We start from the raw sequence: 25,568 nt of genomic DNA, 5'->3' as shown, positions 1-25,568 counted from the left end.
CTGCCATTTAAATTATTTCTAGAGAATATTTTGGGTGTTAGACAAAACATGACTCATGTATTTTAAGCGTGTTTGAATGTTTTAATGATCTACAAAATTATTCGACAGTGATCGATAAAAAGAACGATTGAAACGATATCAACGAAGTTGGTATGATGTTTCATGATGCAATGTATTTGTAAAGAAAAAAAAGTAATATATTGTTGTCGTAAAGTTGAAAAATGAAATAAAGAAAATCAATATTCACATCGTTCAAATGCTGTCTCGTTGGAGAAAAGTACGCGCTTCTCATTTTCAATATGGGCGGCTGAATGTATAAGTTCTGGATCTCGTTCATGAATTGCTCATGAATTGTTCATGAGAACCAACGATACGCCAGACAACAATAGAGCTGATGTATCGTTCTTATTTGGAACCGCATTACTTCGTTGTTATCATTCAATCGAGGAGTATTCACAGCGGTATTCTAATTTAGAACTCATATTGCCACTTTCTTTATCCACGGACTTGCAAATGTATTAATTGCTTTTTGCTCAGCTGAAACGAATATGGTATTACTCAACGATTTTCAATTTCAATGTCTGCGTTGTTGATATTTGTAAATGGTATTATCAGTATTTATTCGTTGATATATTAGATATTCGTTCAAGATTTATCCCCCAATTGCAGAGAATGCGTTGCTTTTTCACATCGAACACATTTTTGATATGTGAAATTAACTTTCATTAAAAAATGGTTTAAAAGCGTGTTTATTCCTCCCGAATGTCCATTTTGCATTTCTGCTTCACAGAAATGGAACACGGAGCTCAATGTCGTCTATGTCGAATTGCGCCGTAAGGTTGACACATTTGCACAACTCGTTTGGACTTGAGTCGAACGGATTTCAGAATGCAAAATTGTAATTCGTTCGGATAATTTCGACTCTGACACTGTTACGGCGTTGCTCATGATAGACTTTCCCAAAAAAATGTATTCTTCCTCAAGCCACCTATGTTGATTGGGTAGTAAGAATCGCAGTCGTTCGCTCTCTAGCTTCGCGTACATGTCGACCATGAATTGTTGGTACAGCTCACGACATCATATAATGACATCATACGATACACATAAAATCCAACGAGTGCACTCCTTTGTTTCATTCGTCTGATATAGCTATTCGTTAATATTATTTCAAAATGAGTAATGATGTTCAAAATGGATGGAGTACCTGTGGCAGGATCACGTTGTCTAATGTTTGTGCAATATTCGTCTTGTTCTTTCAGAACGGTCGGGCATTTTTCGTCAAAGATATTTCTTCTGACTTGCATTGTGGTCACACACATTCTAAAGCTTGCCACTCAGAATACATTTAAGGCTTGTTGTTTGGTATGGAAATATCAAGTAAGTCTTACTAAAAATGATGCAAGTAATACTACGATGAAACAGCGAACGTTGGGAACGTTAGTGATATCGAAAAAAACATGGAGGGAGTCGTATGAACGATGTGCGTCAGCGATGAATTACAGATTATTGTTTTTTATTCGAATCACATTTTCTCGCGTCATTGTGCAGATACCTTTTATGATTTTAGTAACACGTGCTCTCCAGCAGAAGTTTTATCAGAATTGATGACATTAACGTGTAAACCGTGCAAGTGAAATTTGAAGTATTTCAATAATTCGTTGTGCTCATTCAAAAATACCTCCAGCCCGCCGGCGATACGCCTGGCTTTAGACGAAGTGAGGTTATTTGCGAATATGTGAAGTTCGATCTAGTGCCATCTGTCATTTAACAACAAAAAAAAAATTGTCCTGCTTGAAAAACTACCGACGATTAAATTATTTGAATATTGTTTTTACAAAACTGCTAAAATCGCGATTAAAAATAGGGTATGGCATAGAAGCACTCTAATCGGTATGAAATATTTAGTAATCAGTATCCTAGAGGTATCGTATATAGTTTACAACCTATTGTCATGCTTACCAAGTTTTTTGTGCATAATTTCATCAAAATCGGTTGAGCCGTTTCGGAGGAGTTCGGTAACAAACACCGTGACACGAATATATATCGATTAACTTTATCTTATTCATACAAAATACTTGCCAATGCTCCCGTGGCCGAGTGATTAGCGTCCCACACTATCATGCCGGGGGTTCGAGTTCGATTCCCGTTCTAGCCGGGGGATTTTTCGTCAAAGAAAATTCTTCCGGCTTGCACAGTGGCACGCGTATTCTAGAGCTTGCCACTCCAGAGTACATTCAAGGCGTGTTATTTGGCATAGAAATCTCAACCAAGTACTACTAATAAAATTGACGCAAGTAATGCTACATTGAGAAGGCAAAAGTTCCACTGGAACGTTAGTGCCATCCAAGAAGACTTACCAATTCAAAAACTTTTCGGTTGGTTAAGTGAGTAAACCTGAGATCTTTTTCTCGTCAATGAATAGGCATAAAATACAGTAAATATCGATATTCGATATTAACCACTTTGAGAATCCCTGACGATAGAGTTCAGGTTTGTTTATACGCTTACTTACATTGGTATAGTTATTTTTGAATAGTTCGAAGAAGAAATTTGAACCAAAATAATAAATAAACAATTATTGTCGATGTCAGATAAAAAAAAGATGTCAGAAAAACTGTTCCCCTGTAAAGGAGCTCATTTTCCGATGTATGAGTTACTTGTTGGAAATTGAAAGGCCTTTGATATATATATATATATATATATATATATATATATATATATATATATATATATATATATATATATATATATATATATATATATATATATATATATATATATATATATATATAAATAATATATATATATATATATATATATATATATATATATATATATATATATATATATATATATATATTGAAAATTTTTAAACGATAGAGTTCAGGTTTGTTCAGGTTACGCTTACTTACATTGGTATAGTTATATTTGAATAGTTCGAAGAAGAAATTTGAACCAAAATAATAAATAAACAATTATTGTCGTCAAAAAAAAGTTGTTGTCAGAAAAACTTTTCCCCTTTAAAGAAGCTCATTTCCCGATGTATGAGTTACTTGTTGGAAATTGAAAGGCCTTTGATATATATATATATATATATATATATATATATATATATATATATAATATATATATATATATATATATATATATATATATATATATATATTTAAAATTTTTAAACTAGTGTTTTCAAAGAAAATGAATTTTAATTTTCAGAAAAAATTTTTTTTTCAATGTTATTTTTCTTCAATTATTTATTTAATATTTTTCTATGAAAACCTAAATAATTTCCTACACTTCTTTCCTTAACCACCATTTTGTAGATCTTATAGTTTTTAAATTAAGATTTTTCGAAAAAAAAGTTGAAATAAAACTCTTTTTTTTGAGCTTGAGCTTGGGTAGACTGTACAATTCGTAGTTGCTCTCCGTGATTGACCTGAACCAACCAAATTGCACAAAGAACACACAGAATGACACTTGGGACTAGCAAATCATTCTCGTTGTGCAATTCTCGGTGATTCGAGCTTTAAATGGTCAATAACGACGCCGGCCACGTCCTTACAGTCACCAGGGGAGGGAAAGGAATGTTAGTATGATATTCGCCGCCCGAAAGCCAGAATGGTCGCCTCTATAGCGTGGTTCCCTAGTGTTTATCATGGAAGGGATAGTTGTTAGTGGGAGTGGTGTAAGAAAAATCAGGATTCACTGCGGTAAGTGATGTGATTCTAAAAACGCGAACTCCTAACTATTCGGCGAAATGAGATTTGAAGAAAATATACATTCTTATCGGACCGGTCATGCATTTCGTTATTCATCGTGCATAATACTTATATATTTTTCTTGACCTGAGAGGGTCATAAAAAACTCCTTTAAAAACTCTCAATCTATATATTTTTATTCAATAGCAGAGACCAAGGCTATTTTTGGCAACCTGAGAAGATCGCTAGGAAGACCGAGGAAATTCTTTTGAACTCGCTAAAACTGACTATGTATTTCGATGTTCGTCACTTGTACTATCTTTCAAAATATTATTCAATCGCGACAACCGAGATTATTTTCTAAACCTAGGAAGATCTTCAAGACACTGCTTCAACATTACTCAAATCGACAATATATTTTTCAACCTGGTCACCTAAGAAATTCCTTTAAAATGATAAGGTAACCGAAAGTACTCTACAATGACTCGAATCGGCGACTAATTATATGATATTTATGCCTAGTATTCTCATGTATTCTCAAATCGCGACTCTAAAGATTATTAATATTAAACTACCTAAGAAGGTTACCGAAAAAACTCTATGATGGTTTGAATCGACGATATGTTACGAGATCTTTCGCGTGTAGTATTCCTCTATTGTATTCCCTAAATGTTATGAATGGGCTACCTTAGAAGGTAAAAAAAATCTCCTCAACAATAGTTCGAATCGGCGATATGATGTGTGTTTTCGCGCGTAGTACTATATCACATGGCCCGACCACGAACGCCACCCCACGGTGAAAACGAACAAAGTGTATATAATCTTGCTTACAATTAACCTAATTAACCTCGCCGTGGAGTGACGCCCGTGATCATGCCCATAGATTTAGAGCGCGACGCTGGATGCTTATTAAAGAGCTACCTAAGATCTCTTTAAGAGTCGTAGAAGCACACATCTACATCAATATAAACGTTAACTACAGACAAATACATTACATTATCTAACAATGCGCCCAAAACCGTTTAATCGAAAAGAACAGAAAAACAGATAACTGAAACAAAAATAGGTCACCATCCAAACTAGTTAAAGAAAGTATATAAAATAAACTGGCGATAAATTAGAGACCGCGTATAGAACTCTTATTAAACACAAATATCTACAATAAATTACGAACTTAAATTCCCACAGATTTTTGTGCAATATTACGAAAAACAACTTCATTACGTTGAAATCAAATATCTAACATTCAGTTCAAAATTTTTAGATCTAAAACTAACATTTGGAAACCGAAAATTTGGAATTGGATTTGTATTTCAAACTAATAAACTAATGGTAAATAAGGAATGAATTAAACCTACACACTTAAAAACGCATACAAAAAAAAAATTCAGATCCAGAATCTAGAAATTTCCACTAAAAACTTCCAATAAAAATTAAAAAAAGCATTGCCTCTACCCCAAATTGCAACATCTGGAATGTATCTAAAAAATCCGCTTGCATTGAATTCATCAAAACCCTTTACCCTTCACCGGTCGCAGCGATTCATGAGTGAATTAAAAACGAAACAAAAAGATCGATGTATTACCACCGGTCGATCCAGGGCCATCGTCCCCTACACATTGCACAGCTGTAACAGACACAGACAAGCACGATACGCATCTGTCCCGACACAAACCAAACACTAGGTAAAAGGTGTGATCACGAGCAAGCACATACATGCACACTAATAATTACCGTTCTGAATCATACCTCAGACCACCCCACACCCCGGACACTCACCAAAAACAACCTGAAATGCTCAATGCCCTGATGATACAACTATGACATTAATATCACAATTGATTCTTTACAGTAACCCTTCAGTTATATCATCAACGCATCAAGCACTCCAAGCTACTTCCAAAGAGCGCCCGAAATATGAAATATGCCTAGCATTATTTTGTTAATCCGCGTTGACGCCATTGAGCTTAATATTACGAAATGGGGGAGTAGGCATGACAACATGGGCTTGCAGAAGAAATGAACACACTTCCAAAATGAAAATTAAAATTAAAAATTAAAAATTTGAATGAAAATTATTTTTTCCAAATCAAATCTGTACTCTATGTAAATGAAAATCACTTTAAATGGCAAGTAGTGAAAAATATCATACAAAAATTGTGTCTAGAGATATTTTTTTATTATAATGTTAAGTGTGAGAATATCTAAAAATTCATAGAAAATAGTTTAAATTAGGATCAGAACAACGTACTTTTAGCAGGTAAATTACGCTAAAAAAAATTTCATACAAATTCTAGCAATTTAAAACTGCCTTAGGGCCGACAAACTTGATAGAGAACAGTTGGCCTCATACAAACTAATGTCGTATACAGATGTCGATACCATTCCGCTGTCAACGCGAATACACTGGCTCGATGTAGCGCAGAGGCTCACTCACACACATACACTTTTCCGACACATGAGACATGAACAAACAAGAAATTGTCCGAACCGGTTAAGATTGAAAACACTTTGGTATCACAAAAATCCAGAAAAAATTGACGAGGAACTCGAACCGATGCCAAAACGCGGATTTATGAAACACGATTGCTTCGGAACTCCTCAGAAAAGCACACAACCGACACTTCGCCATTTCCCTAGTGAAAATACGCTCTCCATGACAACTCATAGAAGGAGAAAAAAATCATTCAATTTCCAAGCATTATCACGCTGCTGTTGGCGAGGTGCGGCGTTCTAATAGGGGGGATAGCATCACTGCGTATTCAAATACTGATGTATCAAATTCGAGATATGACATTCTGGGTAATAACGAAGTCATAGGGTTAGTTTGGGAAGGTGCACGAATTTACAAAACCGAAAAATGTTGATGAGAAATTTCTTCTCTGTTAAAGCCATTTGTAAGCACAATCCGCAATAGACTATAGATACAATACCAACAAACAGTATGAAAACTTGCAATAACAAATAACAAAACATCAATGGGCACCCATATGAAGAAAAATATTCGTACCCCTTGAATATTATTGGAAAAAACAATAAATCGTATAGCATCCCTGAATGCCAAAGAACATTAATACCACGCACACATAAACACCTACATATAGAAATAAAAACACACAACTTTATACCCGTTTAACGCTAAGATGTTTAACGTATGTGAAAGAGAGGAAGAAATCTTAGCTGTGCCGCCGTCGCCCGTTCGATCCAGTCAGCAGCTATTCTTTGCATAGTGATTAGAGGTGTGCAATCCAGCTCATCATGATGAACAGCTCAGATCAGCTCAGTTCATCTAAAAGAGCTGTTCTTTATGAACAGCTCTTCAGCTCAGTTGTCAGTAACGACGTCTGGTGGCGACTTTCAATTTGGGTCCCAAACTCGATAGTGTAATCTTTATCAGATTAGAAGACACGAAGCCAGTTTTTTGTTAAATGTTAAAATTTACATGAATTTTTTCACACCGTGTTATTAAATTACTTAAAACACGTATTCCTGAATCTTATTTAACCATTTGTCTATACATTTCCGACATTTTTACTGAGAATTTCATTATAATATAAAATTGTCTTCAAAAAGAATTTTCTTATGAGATATTTTCACCGCCTACAAACAAAGTGTTTTTCATTGAAATAGAATACTAATTTAATACACAGATGTTAATTTTCATTCATAATTTGAATTTTAAAAACGTGTTCATTCTGCCTGAAAGTCACTTATTATTTTTGGCGCCCCCTAAACTGGTAAACAAAGCCCAATTCCGTCAACGCGAATATAACTGTTGAAAAGACAAGGAACAAATGAAACTGAACTGATGTCATAACACGCAGAGCGAGAGACGGTCAGTTCATTTGAATCTTACAGCTCACACACTCTCTTCAATTCTATAGCTCTTTTCTCTCCTGCATCATCATCAAAGTGAGCTGAAGAGCTGTTTGATTTTTTTTGCGAGCTGTTCCGCGTCAACTCTCTTCAAAGAGTCGATTCTTCGGAACAGCTCTTGTGCGGATGGCACATCTCTAATAGTGATACAATCACTGCGCTCTCGTTCTTCAAAAACTACACTCTCCACAATATAAACACGCATAAACACGCGTACAACGATGCAAATGGTTTTCACCAGCACAAGCCAGGTGGGAAAATGGTACTTGGTACTATTTTTTATTCTTCACTATTTTAATTCAACTGATTTTCAATTCACTGACACGCAAAGGATATTTTTCATTCCACCACAAATTAGCGACAAACAAATAAACTTGCAGACGTAATGAAACGGAGCGAAAAGGTATGCATCTGTTTCTATTTGCTGCTTAATCTAAGCTCCATTAACATGCGCGTCCCTTGCGGAAAAACACAGAAGACTTCGTTAATAAAAAGCCGTGAGAATGAAAAACTTAACGCTAGCCTCATTCTCATTCGTTTCGCGAATCTCTAGTCAACCGAAAATTCACAGAACTGCACAAAAAGGAGCAAACGCGGAGCAAAGGAAATATACGTCCGCACTGGACGACGGTACGATCGCCACTCTTGAAATAAAACTCTTTTTTTTTGTAAAAAACAGGAAAAATTGTTCGGTCTTTTTCGAAAAGTGGCCTAGCTTTTTTTTTGAGTAATTCTAGTATGCAAAGTTGCTTATAAGACCCATCTGTTAACACCCACAACGTTTCACTGCTATCTCAAATGGTGCTGCCAACGGCCAGTCGAGTTGACATGAAATGACATGAGTGAAGGAAATTGGGGTTTAAAAAAAATTTGATGCCAAATGTCTTATAATTGCACGAAACGTCGATTTGCTGTTATCTCGAAAAAAAAAATATTTTTTTTCGAGCGGTCGTTTTCCATTTTTGACAAAAAAAATTTTTTGGATAACTGTAATTCAACATGCTATGAAATTTTAGGACATTTGGCTTCAATTTTTTTTAAATCCCGATTTCCGGTAATTGTGCAGTACAATTTTTGGTAATTTAAAATTTCAGAATTATTAAATTAAGTTTCGAGACACAGAGCTGCTTTGAAATGTGTTCGTACGTGTTTTTATATATTTATATTTTTTTCATTATGTATCGAGGATTGAACGTACTATTTTTTTTTTAGTTTTCACAGTTTGCATTTTTTTATTTTTATGTTTTTTATGCTTTATTTTTAATTAATAAAATCGTGAATAAAAATATCAATATCTGATCTATTCATAGAGTTATCCAATTTCGTATAAAACATATTTTCATATTTTTATATATAATTTCGATAGTAATTTTATAATAGTGAGGTATACTATGAGTATTTTTTCCATATTTTCTTTTCAAAGCTATCGAGAATGCCGTGAAAATAACATTAAACAACTATGTTTTGAGCCATATCTATTATAGTGAACCATATTCAGAGGATTCAGAAAAAATCTAATTTTATAATTTGCAACAATACTTTCCATTGCGCTGGTGGTAAGGCTTGGGGCTCTTTTTACGAATACACAATACAATAATAAATTTTAGGAAAATAAAAAAAAATATTAAAAAATTAATAAAATTGAAATGAAAAACAAAAAAAAAATATTAGATATTTTCGTACCGCGCAGTTGTCGAAATATTCTGAAAAATGATCACCAACATCAAAAAACAACCACACAAACAAATAAACATACATCTTTATATATAAAAGAAGGATTCTCCCACGTACGTGTAAAATATCATCACAGGAGAACGGCTGATCAGATCAGCACGGTCAATATATTTTTTGAGTTTGTCTTCACTCAAATTAGAATGATAGAGTACTCTGGAAAATGTTTTGCCTACGGCACAATCAACAAAAGCGGTGAGAGGAAAAATACATTCGCTTGCGAGACGCTATCATTAGTAAAATCGACACAGCCTTTGCTATTGCCAGGCTGAAACTCAATGAAGTTTTCAATTAGTTTCATTGCAACATTACACGTCTTCGGTACCATGCGTTGCTGGATGTATTCGGTTGAATGGCGGAAGTAATTTAATTCATTCTTTTTTTGTTTGGTTAGTTAACAAAATACGTCCTGAGGAAAAAGTTTTCCTCTGAAATTTCAAATCTGCTTATTGATATACTGCCCACCCGCATTTTCAAATCCGATCGTGTCAGAATTACCCGAACGGATCGCAATTTTGCATTCTGTAATTCATTCAACTCAAGTCCAATCGAGTTGTGCAAATGTGGCAACCTTGCCAAGCAACTCGACATAGACAATATTGAGCTTCGTGTTCCATCTCTGTGAAGTGAAAAATGTAATGGATTTTCGAGCGGAATAAGCAAGTTTTTAAGAACAAAAATTACATATGAAATTTATCTCTAACGTAGCAAATGTGTGTTCAATGAATAGATCGTTAAAACATCCAAACACGCTTACTAATGTATATTTATTATTAAGCAAAAATATTCACTAAAAATTGTGTTTATGACAGAATTTGCCGGGTCAGCTAGTATTTAAATATAAACTAAATCTCAAAATTTTAATAAAAAAAAATTTTTTTTGAAATATATTTTTTGTACCGCGCAACACTGTTAAGGTTCTTAAAAAAAATTACACATATCTAGAAAAAGAGTAGAAACACATTTAAAAACAAATTAAAGTAGTACTAAATCTATAAAACCCAAAAAAATTCAATATTTTAAGATTTTTTTTAGTATTTCAATTTTAGATGATTCTTTTTTTTTTGATAATATTTCATGATACACCATAGTAATACTTTAATACCAATACTTTCAGTATTTTTCACAAATTTTTATCTCGAATCTAACAAGAATTGCGTGAAACAAATTGTAAAGTACAGTAGAACCCCCATTATCCGCGAGCGGATGATCCGCGGTGCGGTTGATCCGCGGAAGTGAGTTCCATATTAATTCTACCCTAAATTTAACAATGAGTGGTTGGTTTTTGTTCTTCTGTTTTGGTCATGACTTTCACATTTCACTGGTGTACACAACCTTACAGATGGACAGTTCAATGATTTCTGTATTGATAAAACATTGTTCTCATACTGAAATATCTGTTTTTTTTTATCCCATTTATTTTTTAAGGCTCATTAGCATTTTAGCAGTAAAGGAGCCGAATTTTAATCGTGTACATGTCACATGGTTATCATATCTATAATAAGCACATTACACAGCGCCATTTTTCGGCGTTAGAGTATTCCCTTCTATACCATTACATATGGTACATTCACACAGTAGCAATTTAGGCGTAAGAGTATTCTTTCTGTTCTTCCATTATCCAGTTAAACCACCGGACAGCGGAGACAGTTGATTGATCATTGTTGAGTTATTTATAGAACACCAGCCCGATGTGTCTGCAGAGCAGATCAGTTGTATGGATGAATCGATCTAATTTCGACCGTGGATCGATCTCCATCGCTGATGATTGTTGCGTGGACGTAGCTATTCTGTAACAACACAAAGATGGTCAATGTGGGCCCTGAGTTTTGAACTCACGATCGATCGCTTACTAAGCGAACGCGCAACCAATGTGGCTACGGAGACCCCCTGTTTTTTTTTTTTGTGTGCACCTCATTTTTGATCATTTGTTGTATTATCCGTGATCCGTGATCCGCGGTGAGCTAGCCCGACTATTCCGCGGATAATCGGGGCTGTACGTTTTTTACCACAGAAATACTCAAAATTTCTTGTATGGTACTCTATACAATATATTAGAGCGAATGATTTGGTTTGAGGGCACTTTTTACCTCCTTACCCAGCCAGGCCCTTTGGACGGGATGAAGTTCGTCCAAAGGGCCTGGCTGGGAATTTTATTTATTTTCAGACATAATTTTCGCCCGAGATTCTTGACTCACTTGCAAGTAACATGGTTTACATGGAATACATGTTTGATACAGAAAAGTAAATTTTCATTCCTAATTTTTATTTTCCACCTGAGGATCATTTTCGCTTCACATTAACGGAACACGAAGCTTAATTCCGTAAACACGAGATCCAATTGGACTCACAACAATGGCATCGTGGAACATATTGGGATTATTACTTAATCGAAATTTCTTTTAAAAATTTTTAAAACTTTTTCTCACCATTATATTGATATACGGGCAGAGACGAATACAACAAAATAAAGACGGCTCAAATCGGACCCTTGCTTCTTCGGGTTTTGCGCTTTGCAATACATTTGGCCTTCTATTTTTATTTATATAACAGGTGTTATAAAGGGTGTGTCACATCAAATTGCATCACGGAAAAAACACTGTAGAAATTTAATTTTTAGGAATTATATCTTCAGCTTTCGCTTATAATCAGATAAGAGTGTATAGATCACGTTGGCCATGCTTCACTGTCAATTTTTCGTAAATTTGGAAAAATGTCGAACGAAAAAGAGCGTCGTGAATTAATCCTGCGCACTCATTTCGAGAATCCGGAGTTGTCACATCGGTAAGATGCTGGGAATCGTCCAATCCACGGTCAGCAGAGTACTAAAACGATACTACGAGAACCTAACCATCGACCGGAAGGTGAAGAACGGCAAAAATGGATGCTCCGTCAGTGAAAAAGATCACAAGCGCGTAGTTAAGCAGTTTAGACGTGATCCGAGAAGTTCGGTCCGGGATGTCGCCAATAAGCTGAATTTGTCAAGTTCATTCGTCCAGCGGACCAAGCAGCGGGAGGGCCTGCGTACATACAAGGTTCAGAAAGCTCCTAACCGCGACGAAAGGCAAAACATGGTGGGGAAGACGCGAGCCCGGAAGCTGTACACCGAAATGCTGACGAAGCCGCATTGCCTGGTAATGGACGACGAAACCTACGTCAAAGCGGACTTTCGTCAGCTGCCGGGCCTGTTGTTCTTCTCCGCAGAGGACAAATTCAGCGTTCCGGAGGAGATTCGCAAGCAGAAACTATCCAAGTTTGCCAAAAAGTACATGGTGTGGCAAGCGATCTGCTCTTGCGGAAAACGGAGCGCCCCCTTCGTGATGACCGGCACGGTAAACGGGCAGGTTTACCTTAAGGAGTGCCTACAGAAGCGCTTACTACCACTATTGAAGCAGCACCATCTTCTGGCCGGATCTCGCTTCGTGCCACTATTCAAAGGTCGTGTTGGAGTGGTAGGAAGCCAACGGGATCACCTTCGTGCCAAAGGAAATGAACCCGCTCAACGCGCCGGAGCTTCGTCCAATAGAGAAATATTGGGCGATTATGAAGCAGGCCCTCCGGAAGAACCCATAAGTTGTCAAATCGGAGGCGGACTTCAAGAGAAAATGGATTTCTGTAAAAAAAAAAACTACAACCTGACGTTGTACAGAACCTTATGGACGGGGTAAAGAGGAAGGTGCGAGCATACGGGCTTGGGCTCGAAGTATGAATAAAAAGAAAATGCCAAAAGTTGTTTAATAGTTTATATTTTACTGTCTAAAATTTTCAAAAGGATCGGTCTACTGGGCGAATTTCTACAGCGTTTTTTCCGTGATGCAATTTGATGTGACACACCCTTTAGAACAGCTAACTAAAAAAATCCAGAATGTTAAGAGGAGATGAGATAAGACGTTGTCCTGGTGGAACACGACGCCGATCATATGGCTAAATTCAGACGTTTATCCGTTTGATTTTCGCTCTTAATTCGAGCAGTTGCGAGCAGCACTTGTTAGAATTATAGACTGGCTGCTTCCCAGCAGCTTGGTACAATCAGCTATCCTCCAAACACATATAATTATCCGGAGTCAAATTAACATCACCAGAATTTTTCGAAACAACTGTAGTAACGTTGAATTACGTTTTGAATTACTACTCCAGCAAAAATATTCCCCTTACGCCCACCCATTCAGGCTTTGCAATTTGTATGTCTCCATCATTGCAGTAAAGTTTAACATTTAAATAACAGGTTCATCTGTATTCCCGGAAGAGTGAAGAATCTAGCAAAAGTAACAGGTGAGCCTAAGATGATTCCGCTCCACTCAATTTAATTTGATTCTTCTTATGATAACTTGGTCAGAATATTGTCTCTGTTCATTTCTGTTGGACTTTTTTCTCGTCTTTCGTTCTCACAAAATGACGGAAATATTACACAATTGAGATCGTAAAGTTCCCCTGAAAATATCGTTAAAGTGGTTCGTGGACACGACCATATAATACTTTCTGCACCACATAGACTTGAAAATTAAATAACACTGAGTGGAATACCGAAATTTATGTTCATAATCGATTATGTTATCGATGAAATCGAACCACCGTGGGAGCAAGATGTATGGCTTCATAATTACAAGCATGAATACTATCCCATGTTGGTGGTGGTGCAGCTTGCCGAAAATATCAACCATGTGTGCTGCTGTTCGCACTATTGGACCATACTAATAGCTTTTCCCACCCTTAGCTACTTGCCCCAGCCCATAGCATAGCCCAGGCGCTTTGGCCGAACCGGATTCAGCTTGTCCAAAGTGAAGGGATATCGAAATATTGGCTCGGGATCTAATCTTTTCAACGGCAAATCCTCGTTGGCTCCATCCACTCGGAAGTAATCGGCCTTGGCTGATTGTGGCCGCTCATGCGACGCTAATGAACAATCGGCACCGGCGGACCGGCTTTCGGATCTGCACATGGGTCGATACGCTGCCGTTGCAACGCCACAACACATACAGTTGCTTTCTCCGGTCGGCTTAAATAGGAAATTTTCCGCGTGCAATTAAATTTAAATATTTTGATAAAATACATCACGGTCTTACGGACGTGGATGACATTCGAGGGAGGGGTGCAGTTGAATGCAATTTAAATCGTTTATTACTACAAAAATAGGTTTCCCTGCGTAGTTGAGCCGAACGTTGCAGAAGGGCCCCTCATAGGTACTCCAATCATTTCCGGGCTGTTGGACAGAGACGACTGTGTATGCCACTGTGGAAATCAGTAGAGAATGGCTATAAAGCCCATATTGAAAGGTGCTTGTTGTTTTTCGCTTTGTGTGGTTGTGTTTTTATTGAAGCTTATGCTTTGCAGAGTGCTGAGCAATACAAAGTTCTAAGGATTGTGTTCTCCAGACAACACAGTTTAATCGTCACTATGGTCGGGTGCGTCAATCTTGATTCAATTCAATTTCAATCAGGGGGATTCACTCATATGAGTTCCCATGCTACCACCTACGCGTTATAATTGAATGAGACCGAGCGGATGGATGCATTGTTCTCGAGCGCCACTGATGATGTTATACGCACGATTCGCTCGATTGGTTGCTAAAAACCAAATAATTATTCGATGCATCCAGCCGTGGGCAGATTATGATGGATTTTATGGAGAATCCCTCTCCTGCGCCATTTCACCAAACCGCGCCTACCGATACCGAATGCAGTTCAATCAGGGGATCGTTTGTGGGGTAAAACGAGATAGTGTTGTTTTTTGGGATGTTATATATTTCGGCAGCTGCGATTGGATGGAGTGCATCAGTTAACGTAATTGATCGAATTGGGCTGAACTGATGGGGCAGACATGATACATGATAGGGGATGACGTGTTTATTGTTTTTGGGAGCTAAATTTGGCTAAATGTGTTTTAATGAGTAAATATTAATGTTATGGTGCTTTGGAAACAGGTCATAGGTTTGCTAACGAAATGAACAATTAGAATATAAGGTCATTTCACCCACTTCCACATCAATTGAACACAGAGAAGTTTATGCATATCAAAGAAAATGTTATATTGAGTGCGAGATGAGTGTTTATTTCAAATACTCAGAGCGCAGAAACGTCTTTGCTTGTTGAACTCATAAAGACGAAGGTTACGAATCTTTCATTCTGAAAGTCGCGGAGGATTTTGCACTTCCGGTACGATTTGCGATTAAATGTTCCTCTGATTTACTCCAAAATTTGAAAAATCGGCTAGAAAAAACAGCTGAACGTATCAATATGAAACGTCCACAGATGGTTAGGGAATACACAATGCTAAAAACTCACTGCTTGAACTCAGTGCGATATTTGCAGAATTACAGTGGGTTTTGTGAAGCACTAAAAATCCTGTTTTTGGCTTTTTTAAAAATATATATATATTTTTTTCAAAGTAATAAATTATTGGAGTTTTCAAAACACCCTTTCGATTTGCGGTGCGATATTTGTTTATTGAATAATTTATCATCAAAGATGAAGGGGTAATTTTTCATTAAATCTGAAATTTCTCTGAACGGGAAGGTCCTACAGGAACTCTGGTTGATAAGGTTAATTGAATTTGCTGTTTAGTTGGTTTGCAAAAAATTGTGTTAATCCAGACAATCTTTGTTTTTTCATCTCTTCTCGTTATTGTTGCCCACTACACCTACACACACCAGGATGAGAATATGTACGTAAAATATTCTAATGACGGGTTCACATTAGGGAGATCTAATGGAAATATAAATGTATTTATTTGCGTGAAAATAGGTGAAAACGGGTGAGAATAAATATGATACACTTATTCGAGGTATATATAACTTGAATAAATTCAGCATATGTAAACGCTTGTGAATTTCTCACTGGTGAGAAATCACTGAAGTTGGATGCAGTTCTACTTCAGGTGAATAAATTCAGCGAAAATATGAATATATTCATTATAGAAGTTCACGCTAGGTGCTCCCGTGGTCGAGTGGTTAGCGTCACATATTATCATGCCGGGGGTTCGGGTTCGATTCCCGTTCTGGTCGGGAGAATTTTTCGTCAAAGAAATTTTCTCCGACTTGCACTGTGGTCACGCGTATTCTACAGCTTTCCACTCAGAATACATTCAAGGCGTCTTATTTGGCATAGAAAACTCAACTAAGTACTTATAAAAATGAAAAAAATTAAATTGAACAGAAATAATTTAAATTTAAATTTAACAATAAGACCTGTGGTGAAAAACAACTACGTTTTCACCAGAAGTTTCGTTGTTTACGTCATTCTCAATAGCTTCGAGATAAAAAAATAACAAATAATAATAGCGTATCTTGATATGGTTTATCGAGAAATATTGTAAAAGCATCAGACGTTGAATCAATGTTTTTTTTCAATCTTGATTTTCATTTTTTCTTTAATTTTGGGATCCAATACTGCCCTAATTTTAAGTTTTTTAAGAATTTTCGAACCCAGCTCTGCTTTAATTTATAATATGCAATTTTGTTATTTTTCCAAAATCTATGACTTTATTGTATTCGTGAATTGAAAGTGCCTGGCAGGGTTGGCATGTAAAATGTGTCCACATCTCATAAGAAGTATTGACAATTTTTTTAAGTTGACGAATTTCATGGCAACTCAACTGGCCGTAGGCAGCATCATCTCAGATAGTAGTGAAATGTTGTGGGTGTAAAGACATGCGTCATTTAAGCAACTTTGCATACTTGAAATATTCGAAAAACAATTAGACTTATTTTTTGACAAACAAATTACTTTTTAAAAAACCCAAATTTGTTTTCTTAAATTTTTACAAAAAAATATTACTTAAAAACTATGAGACCTACAACATTCTTGTCGAAGGATAAAATGTAGGAAATTGTACAAATTTTTACGAAAAAATACCAAAAAAAAATTGGAAAAAAATTTCGCTGAAAAAAAAAAGTTATTTTGAAAATTTAAATTCATTTTTCTCAAAAATGTATTTTTTAAAAATTCCTTAAAATATATGTATGAATAGCCCTCACAATTTCCAACAAGTCGTCCATACATCGGAAGATGGGCACTTTTACAGGGAAAAAGTTTTTCTAGTAACAACTTTTTTATATTTTTTTTGAAAAAATACAACTGATCCTAATTTTGTTTAAAGTCAAGATAGCGATATAGTGTATTCAACAAAGTTTTAGATCTTATTAAAATGTGAACTTTTATCGAAGACGTCAACTTTCTATCTGTTATGGTCTGTTTAAAGATTAATATTATTTTTTCAAAGAAAAAAATGAAAAAGTTGTTATTCGAAAAACTTTTTCCATGTAAATTTGCCCAACGTCTGATGTATGGAAAACTTGTTGGAAATTCTAAGGACTATGTATATCTTTTTTTTCAGAATTTTAGAAGTATAGGTTTTCGAGATAAATGAATTTTAATTGTCAAAATATTTTTTTTTCAATGAAATTTTTTCCAAAAAAATTCTTTGATCATTTTGAAAACCTAAGTAATTTCCGACATTTCATTCTCGGACCATTTTTTGTAGATGTTACAGATTTTAATTTAAGATTTTTGGAAAAAAAGTTGAAAAAACTCAAAATTCAAAAAAACCTACAAAAAAAATATCACACCTACAAAATTTTAGTCAAAGAATAGAATGTAGGAAATTATTATGGGTTTCATTAAAAATTATCAAATATTTTTCGGAAACGAAATTTCATCGAAAAACATATATTTTGAAAATTAAAATTCATTTTTCTCGAAAACGTATGCTTTCAAAATTCTGAAAGAAATAGATATAAATAGCCCTTAAAATATCCGAAAAGTTTTCCATACATCGGACGATGGGCACCTTTACATTCAAAAAGTTTCACTACTATCTGAGATGGTGCTGCCAACTCCTAAGACGAGTTGGCATGAAAATCGTCAGTTGAAATAATTTGAAAAAACAAAATTGAGGGAAATTTAAAATTGTAGATAATCAAAAATTTAAGAAAATATCAAAAATAATCAGCTGAAAACTGATGAAAATTCAAAATTGAAGTGATAAAATGGTGGCAAAAGTTAAAAAATTTCTGAATTGAAAATTAAAACTGAAAAGGAAAAAAATAAATAATAAAACTTTTAATAGAGGAAAAAAAAACCACAGAAAATTTAAAAAAATAGTAGTCAAGGGAATTTTAAATAGAGGATAATAAAAGTTTGTGGAAAACTTTGAAATGAAAAAAATATATTAAAAAAAACTGAAAAGGGATTATTAAAACTTGAAGAATATGTAGGAAGTTAAAAAAAATAAAAATTGAAGTAAATTCAAAATTAAAAAAAAAGAAAATTGAGGAAAATGAAAAACCAAAGAAAACTAAAAATAAAATTGAAAAAAAATTCAAACTCGACAAAGTTAAATTGTCATTTGACTGAAATTCAAATTTTTAATTTTTAAAAAGGAGAGAAACAAAATTAGATGGAAAAAAAAAATTCAAATTTCAAGAAATTTCAAATAGAAAAAAAACGAAAACTCGCAGAGAATTTGGAAAATTTAAATTATACAAAATTTAATATTAGATAAAATCTAAAATAGAAGGTTATTTTAATTTGTAATTGAAATTGAAAAAAAAAATAAATGAGAATATAGGGCGGACTCGATTATATACAGTCTTCGATTTATTTTCACTGTATATACAGGTAAACTTCGATATAATGTACATTTCACTTCCAAAATTGTACGTTGTATCGAATTGTACGTTATATCGAAGCAAAATAAAGTACTCACAAACGTAGTCCATATTACATTATTGTGTTGCTGTTTTAGTAAAGTTAATAAATAACTTCAATCAGAAGACGAAGCCAGCCTTTCTCATGATGTTTTCCTTCGTACTGTTGATTAAAGCTTGATTCATTTAGAATCCGGAATCACAAAACCAGCCGTATTTCAGAATTGATTGAAGATACAAAACTTGTTTTAGCATCACAATAAAGATAATTCATTGTTCTATCAGAAAAAAAATATTGGAAAAAAATTTCCTTTACACTTTGGAAATGTGTACGTTATATCGAGGTAAAATGTACGTTATATCGAGTGACGTTATATCGATGGTACGTTATTTTGTATTTGTATTTGTATTTGTATTTGAATTTATAATTCATCTGACATCAAGGTCTTAATGATTAAATCTAACAAACTATAGCCGATGTTGACGGTTTCGTAGACGAGTCCGAAAAGCTTCTGTTGATATGCTGAAGTCAAACAAATCGTAATTTTCTTGCAATCTGCGACTTATCGAGTCGATGGGATTGTTGGATCCATATAGTGTTCTTCTCGGTGGTTGATATAGCAATTGTCTGGATCGCAGCACTGGTTCGGGAGCGTAGATGTTCAGTTGATGTAGCAGGGCATGACTGTCAACTTCAGAACGCAGAATCTTGGCACCAAGAACAGCTTGATTGCGATTGCGTCGATCTACCAAGAGTTCAATACCGAGTAGGGCACAGCGATGTTCATATGGTGGGAGCCGCAGTGGATCGGACCACGGTAAGCTTCGCAAGGCACACCTCACGAATTTGCGCTGCACTGCTTCGATTCTTGAAATCCACACCGCATCATATGGTGACCAGACAGCAGAGGAAAATTCAAGAATGGATCTTACTAATGAGCAGTACAAAGATCGAAGACATAGTGGGTCATCAAATTCGCTTGCTATCTTGAAGATGAATCCTAGCTGCCGATTCGCTCGATCCACTATTAGTGAGTAGTGCATTTTGAAGATGAGCTGATGATCTAGTATCACACCTAAGTCTTTAACATTATCAACTCTATTCAACTCAGTGCCATTGATAGTGTAGTCATACACGATATAATTTTTCGTTCTTCGGAAGGATATGATGCAACATTTGGACACACTTACAGCAAGATGGTTTAGTACACACCAATTAACAAACGCTTTTAGTTGCTGTTGCAGTTGGCGACAGTCGTCAATGTTTTCTACAGTCAAGTAGATTTTCAAATCGTCCGCATAGAACATCAAATGGCAGTTATCGAGAACATGAGACACATCATTAAAGAACAACACGAACAACAACGGTCCTAAATTGCTTCCCTGGGGCACACCACATCGGGGAATGAACGGTGCAGATATGGCTGATCCTATTTTCACGAACAATTGACGACCAGTCAAATATGATTTCAACCACTCGCACATTCTCGAAGATGCACCTAAACGATCAAGTTTGGCTATCAAAATATCGTGATTCACTGTATCGAATGCAGCCTTGATATCAGTGTAAACACTATCAACTTGACCTCCTTTATCCATTTCGTTGATGCAAAACGACGTGTATTCACAAAGATTCGTGTTCACTGATCGTTGAGGAAAGAAACCATGTTGGTGTGTTGAAATGTAGGTTTTGCAGGCCTGGAATATAACGTCGTTGATTATTATCTCTAAGCACTTAGATCCAGCAGGTAGCGAGGTTATTCCACGATAGTTTAACGCATCAATTTTACTTCCTTTTTTAAAAATTGGTTGCATATAAGACATTTTCCATGCCAACGGAAATTGCGGACATTGGGGAGAGAGATTGAATATAGCTTGCAATGGTGTTATCAACATGGCAGTACATTTTTTCAATATGCACGCAGGAATGCCATCCGGACCAGGTGTCACAGATGATTTTAGCTTTTTCAGTGCCTTCTCTACCATCTCTTGGTTGACATTGAAAATGTCAATGTCCAGAACGTCCAATGGCAGGGAATGTGTTGCTCGTTCAATACCTGATGTGCTTATGTTCGATGACTGGAATACGCTCGCGAAATGTTTAGCGAACAAGTTGCTTTTCTCTTCTGCAGAGGACACGCTTACGCCATCCAAACGAACGGTTGATGGAAGACCCATTTCATTCCGTTTTGAATTTACAAAAAAATTAGTGGGTTATATCTATGATATAACCGCAAGGTTGACGTGGAACTACCTTAGCTTAGCAATCATTCGTTTGTATTGATTAAATTCTTGATTGAATGAAACAGTTTCCAAATTCAATTGAGTTCAATATATTTTCTCTGTGAGTGAAAAAAATGAACAAATGCCGTGTAAAGTCAATTCATTTATTGTGATTGATTGTTCTTCGTTACAAGTAAATTTAATGACGGACCTTTTACGTTTGGTATGATGACTAGAACAGAATATATGTACGGAAGAATTATCAAACGTTTGATGAGCCAGCCTAAGGCTGAAAATCTTTCCAATGAAGACAAAAAAAAATTATCAAACGATTATTTTATTTTACAATTACCTCTGAAGTTTACATCCCAAAAGTGTACATACTTCTCGAATCTCGAATTTGCTTGAAACTGGGAAGTTCATTCGCTTCTAGTGTCTGCACGATTTTCCCAGGTTCCTAAGTTTAGAAGATCATGTTAGGACAGACATATTCCACTCTGCACAAAGGCAAGCGAGGACAAATGTACTCGCAGTTTGCATTTATTTGCAGAGCCGATTTCCCCAGAAACCTCGGTTTTGACGTCTGTGTTAGGGAAACACATTTCAATCGGAACAAAAATACCCCCGATTTGTATGAATTCGCAATGCCGATTTCCCCACGCTTCATGGGTTAGAAGTCTGTGTTAGGGAAACACATTCCAGTCGGAACAAAAATACCCCCGACTTGCATGAATTTGAAATACCGATTTCTCCAGGCACCTTGGTTTAGAAATCTCTATTAGGGAACACATTTCGGTGGGAACAAAAGCTCCCCCTACTTTCGTGTGTTCTTCTTCTTCTTTTTGGCTTTAAGAGGGTTTAAACTTTTCAGTTCACTCGCCTCTAGGCTCTTTCGTGTGTTTGCAATGCCGATTTCGCTGCTTGGTTTTAAAGTCTGTGTTAGGGAACATTTTTCGATGAGAACAAAAGTCCCCCTACTTTCATGTATTTGCAATGCCGATTTCCCAAGGCTGCTTGGTTTTGATGGCTGTGTTAGGGAAACCGTAAATCGGGCCAATCAAAACGATGCAGTTAGGGCGTTTAGATAACGCCTAATATTTTACAGTTATTCAATTGTTTATCTAATGAAAAACAACATTTTGTTAGTTGCGATAGATGCGTAAAAATATTCCCTATCAAGTGATGCAAACATCTCTCCTATCCAGTACGAAATGTTCGAGCTATAAGCATTCGAAATCTTTCATTTTTTCCTGCATGTTCTGTGTTTAGGTTTTCATTTTACCCTCCATATATTCCGGTTAGACGTAGTCCCACGTCAAAAGAAAACAACCATTTGTTGATTCGGCTCAACGAACTCACAAAAGAAACCCTTATTAGAAGAAAAGTTAATTAGTTAAATTAGTTCAATTCGGGAGCAACATCATTCATTCGACTAGTGAACCATTCATTTGAAGTTTTAATCAGTTAGTCATATAAATAAAATGTACAATTATTCATGTCATGTTTTCATCATCGAATAGATCTTCCAATTTCACACTAGAGAGACTACCGCTTGAAAGTCGTTCTACTTTATCAAGTAAATCTTCCACCGGTGAACAATCGTAATAGAATAAACACTCGTGAATCCGACTCCAAAGTTGGTAGATGAAATTCCATCGATCATCATCTTCCCGAACTTCATTCTCGTCGTTAATATTCAGCAGTTGGGGTGTTGATAGGTTACTATTGAATGCTGGCCATAATACGTTAATGTTATCACTTTTACCAGGCGTTGGATTGCTGTAATGAAAGCCCATCAGTTTAACACACTCACACAGTTACAACTTCACAAACCCAAATTTCACGAAGTTACTAAACTGCTCCACATTCCGTTCCGTAACCTTCCACTCCGTCTCGAATGCACTTCTGTTGGCCAGAGCTTGCTTCACAACATACGGCGAGAAAAGATATCCCAAATCATCGCCATGCATTGCCCCACCATAGCTTTCATCCAGCTCACCCTTGTAGAACATGTTCTTGTACTTCCCGAACCTCCCATCGTATTCGAAGCGATAGTAGAAAATGGGAGCCCGATACCGGTGCACCTCACGCAATTCTTTCAACAGCCGTTTGACGGGAAAATACATATTGGCCATATCTGTCAGCTTCCCGTAGAAATGCCGGCCTGCGCCTTGCGGTTCTATTTTCCTCGCCAGGAGGGCTGCCTTCGCGATCAACTTGCGCACCATTTGCAGCACTGTCACGTTGCCACGATTCGGGAAATTATCGTCGGCGCAGAAGAGCATCTCCTCGGTGAAGTGCGGGGTGAACTCGGTTGCGGTCATTCCGATCATCAGCGGCACCTGGTTGACGGGTTCCTCGAGGATCAACTCGTGCGAAGGTTTTGTTAGAAGAGCTCCCAATTCGTTTGCATTTTCCATCGTAGGGAGAAATATTGGCAAGCCAATGGTTGCGAAAACAAATCTTCTGTTTGTGGGTGGGAACAGGAAGAGCTCCTTGAATGGGGCCTCCATCAACTGGTCGTACGATGTTAGATGAATTGATTCCAAATATGTGCGAGTGAAGTTTTCCGGTACGTAGATCATTGCAGAAGGTGCTAGGAGGGAACCGGACATAGCGATTGCTCGGTGGAATAAGCCACGAAATGGCTCCAGGTGCATATGATATGTGACCGAATGTGCGCCCACGCTTTGCCCCATCACGGTTATATTGCTTGGGTCACCCCCGAAGGGGGCAACATAACGTTGGACCCACTGCATGGCCACGAGCTGATCCTTGAGACCGAAATTCCCCGTGATGTTGAACTCCGGATGACGCAGGAAGCCCAGAACGAATAAGCGGTAGTTGAAGGAAACGATCAGAATACCCTGGAAGAATTAGATTTGTTAGATGGATATCATTCTTGAATGGTCTTCATTACACTCTCTATTAGTAAGTCCACTCCGAACATATCTGTTTGTGGGGACCAAATCGCATAGCTTCCGCCATGAATGTAAACCAAGACGGGATACTTCCGAACTGTGTCGTTGCCACCAGGAACAGCCGGACTGTAAACGTTCATAAATAAACAATCTTCTTCGCCTAGAACTTTTGTCGCGTGTCCGAGTGCATCTAGCTGGGGACAGATGCTGCCCAAGTTTGTATACTCCTCCGTTCCGTTGGGAGCGCGAAGTGTTGGATTCTGAAACGAAGAAAATAATTCGACATCCGTAGCGTCGGCAAACTGAATAACCAACCACAGACCTTGAACCTCTGCACTCCAACCGGTGGTTCGGCATATCTTATACCCAAATATTCACAATAGACTATCCCATTGAAGGTACGATTCAGAACACCAACACCGGAGGAATTTTCACCAAAGTTAACCGTACAGGGTTTGCGCTCCTCCTGTCCGGTGGCGAGTAGTAGACCACCGAGGACACCGATCACTACTAGAATGCACATCGCGAAGATCCGAACAGCGACTGATTGTTTTGATAGTGGCGAACGACGCGTTTCAACGATCGCTTGAAGCGAGCACAGATTGCACTATGCACTTCTCGCTTACAAGCGGCCGGCGGCAATTGCATTTTAAAACAAAGGTCGGCCCTCAAATGATAAGGAAGAGCATCAAGTGCAACCAGCAAATGCCTAGTCAATTAGTCAATGATCCGGCTAATTTCTACATTACTGTTTGCGTTATGTCGGTTGAGGGTTGAGATCTACGGCTATACAATCTGCGTTCTAGACGCTTACCTAGACAAACTGGCGAAAGGTTGTGTTATTCTCTAATTTAAATGTGCTCAGTTGATGTGTTTGTTGGCTTTCATTTATTATTGCTGAGTGCATAGCTAATTTGAGGGACTGATCGGTATCTCTGATGTATTGTACATTCACCGAATGCGTTGTGTATATTATTTTGATATGTGACCGAAGCCATGACGCTTCCTATCGCAAAGTTTAAATTAACCACTGCTGGAAACAAAAATCCCACCATAACAATGCTCAACTGCAAGTGACAATAAAATAATTCCTCGAGCAAAACACACATTCCACACAAGTGCTAAACAAAAACGAAACTTCAGACGGTGACAAAACTTTCTCTATAAATATTATCCTCTCCACGGCCGCTCATTGTAACTCGACTCGACTCGTACCACATATTTCGGTGCGGAACATGTCAAGCAGAAAGCAAACTTGGGTACAATAAATTAAAAATATTACATGAAATATGAGCCTGGACCTGCACGGAACCCCCCGAGGGGATTCAGGGATGCGTCCTGGCGAGTGGGAGCAGTTTGTGTGGCTCTTGATTTGAAAGTACCATCCAATTCTGGAAACAAAGTCTAACTCGGACTTCATTTTTGGGACAACCGAAACAGAAACCACACATCCACACACATACATGTAGAGGGGAG

The 25,568-nt window shown here is 36.7% G+C and overlaps 2 protein-coding genes across 3 annotated transcripts in view; one reads left to right on the top strand and one right to left on the bottom strand.

Moving 5' to 3' along the window:
* LOC129764786 (uncharacterized) overlaps window positions 1-25,568 on the top strand; it is a 1,146,248-nt gene that overhangs the window by 438,289 nt on the left and 682,391 nt on the right. The window lies entirely within an intron of this gene.
* Window positions 22,605-24,708, bottom strand: LOC129764787 (juvenile hormone esterase-like). Its single transcript, XM_055764270.1, has 4 exons — window positions 24,415-24,708; window positions 24,092-24,352; window positions 23,005-24,038; window positions 22,605-22,950 (listed from the first exon to the last, which is right to left on the bottom strand). The coding sequence occupies exons 1-4, from the start codon at window positions 24,613-24,615 to the stop codon at window positions 22,665-22,667; spliced, it is 1,782 nt and encodes a 593-aa protein (XP_055620245.1). The 5' UTR covers window positions 24,616-24,708; the 3' UTR covers window positions 22,605-22,664.

This window comes from Toxorhynchites rutilus, chromosome 2 (assembly GCF_029784135.1).
Source record: "Toxorhynchites rutilus septentrionalis strain SRP chromosome 2, ASM2978413v1, whole genome shotgun sequence".
Lineage (NCBI taxonomy): Eukaryota > Metazoa > Arthropoda > Insecta > Diptera > Culicidae > Toxorhynchites > Toxorhynchites rutilus.
Note: the sequence above shows the minus strand (reverse complement) of the source record. Positions and strands in the feature narration are given on the sequence as shown.

Excerpts from the sequence above, each read along its gene's own strand:
- LOC129764787 (XM_055764270.1), bottom strand. The coding sequence starts at position 24,615 with ATGTGCATTCTAGTAGTGATCGGTGTCCTCGGTGGTCTACTACTCGCC. Across the intron at positions 24,353-24,414 it reads TTGGAGTGCAGAGGTTCAAG|AATCCAACACTTCGCGCTCC; the intron begins GTCTGTGGTTGG and ends TCTTCGTTTCAG. Across the intron at positions 22,951-23,004 it reads AGTAACTTCGTGAAATTTGG|CAATCCAACGCCTGGTAAAA; the intron begins GTTTGTGAAGTT and ends CTTTCATTACAG.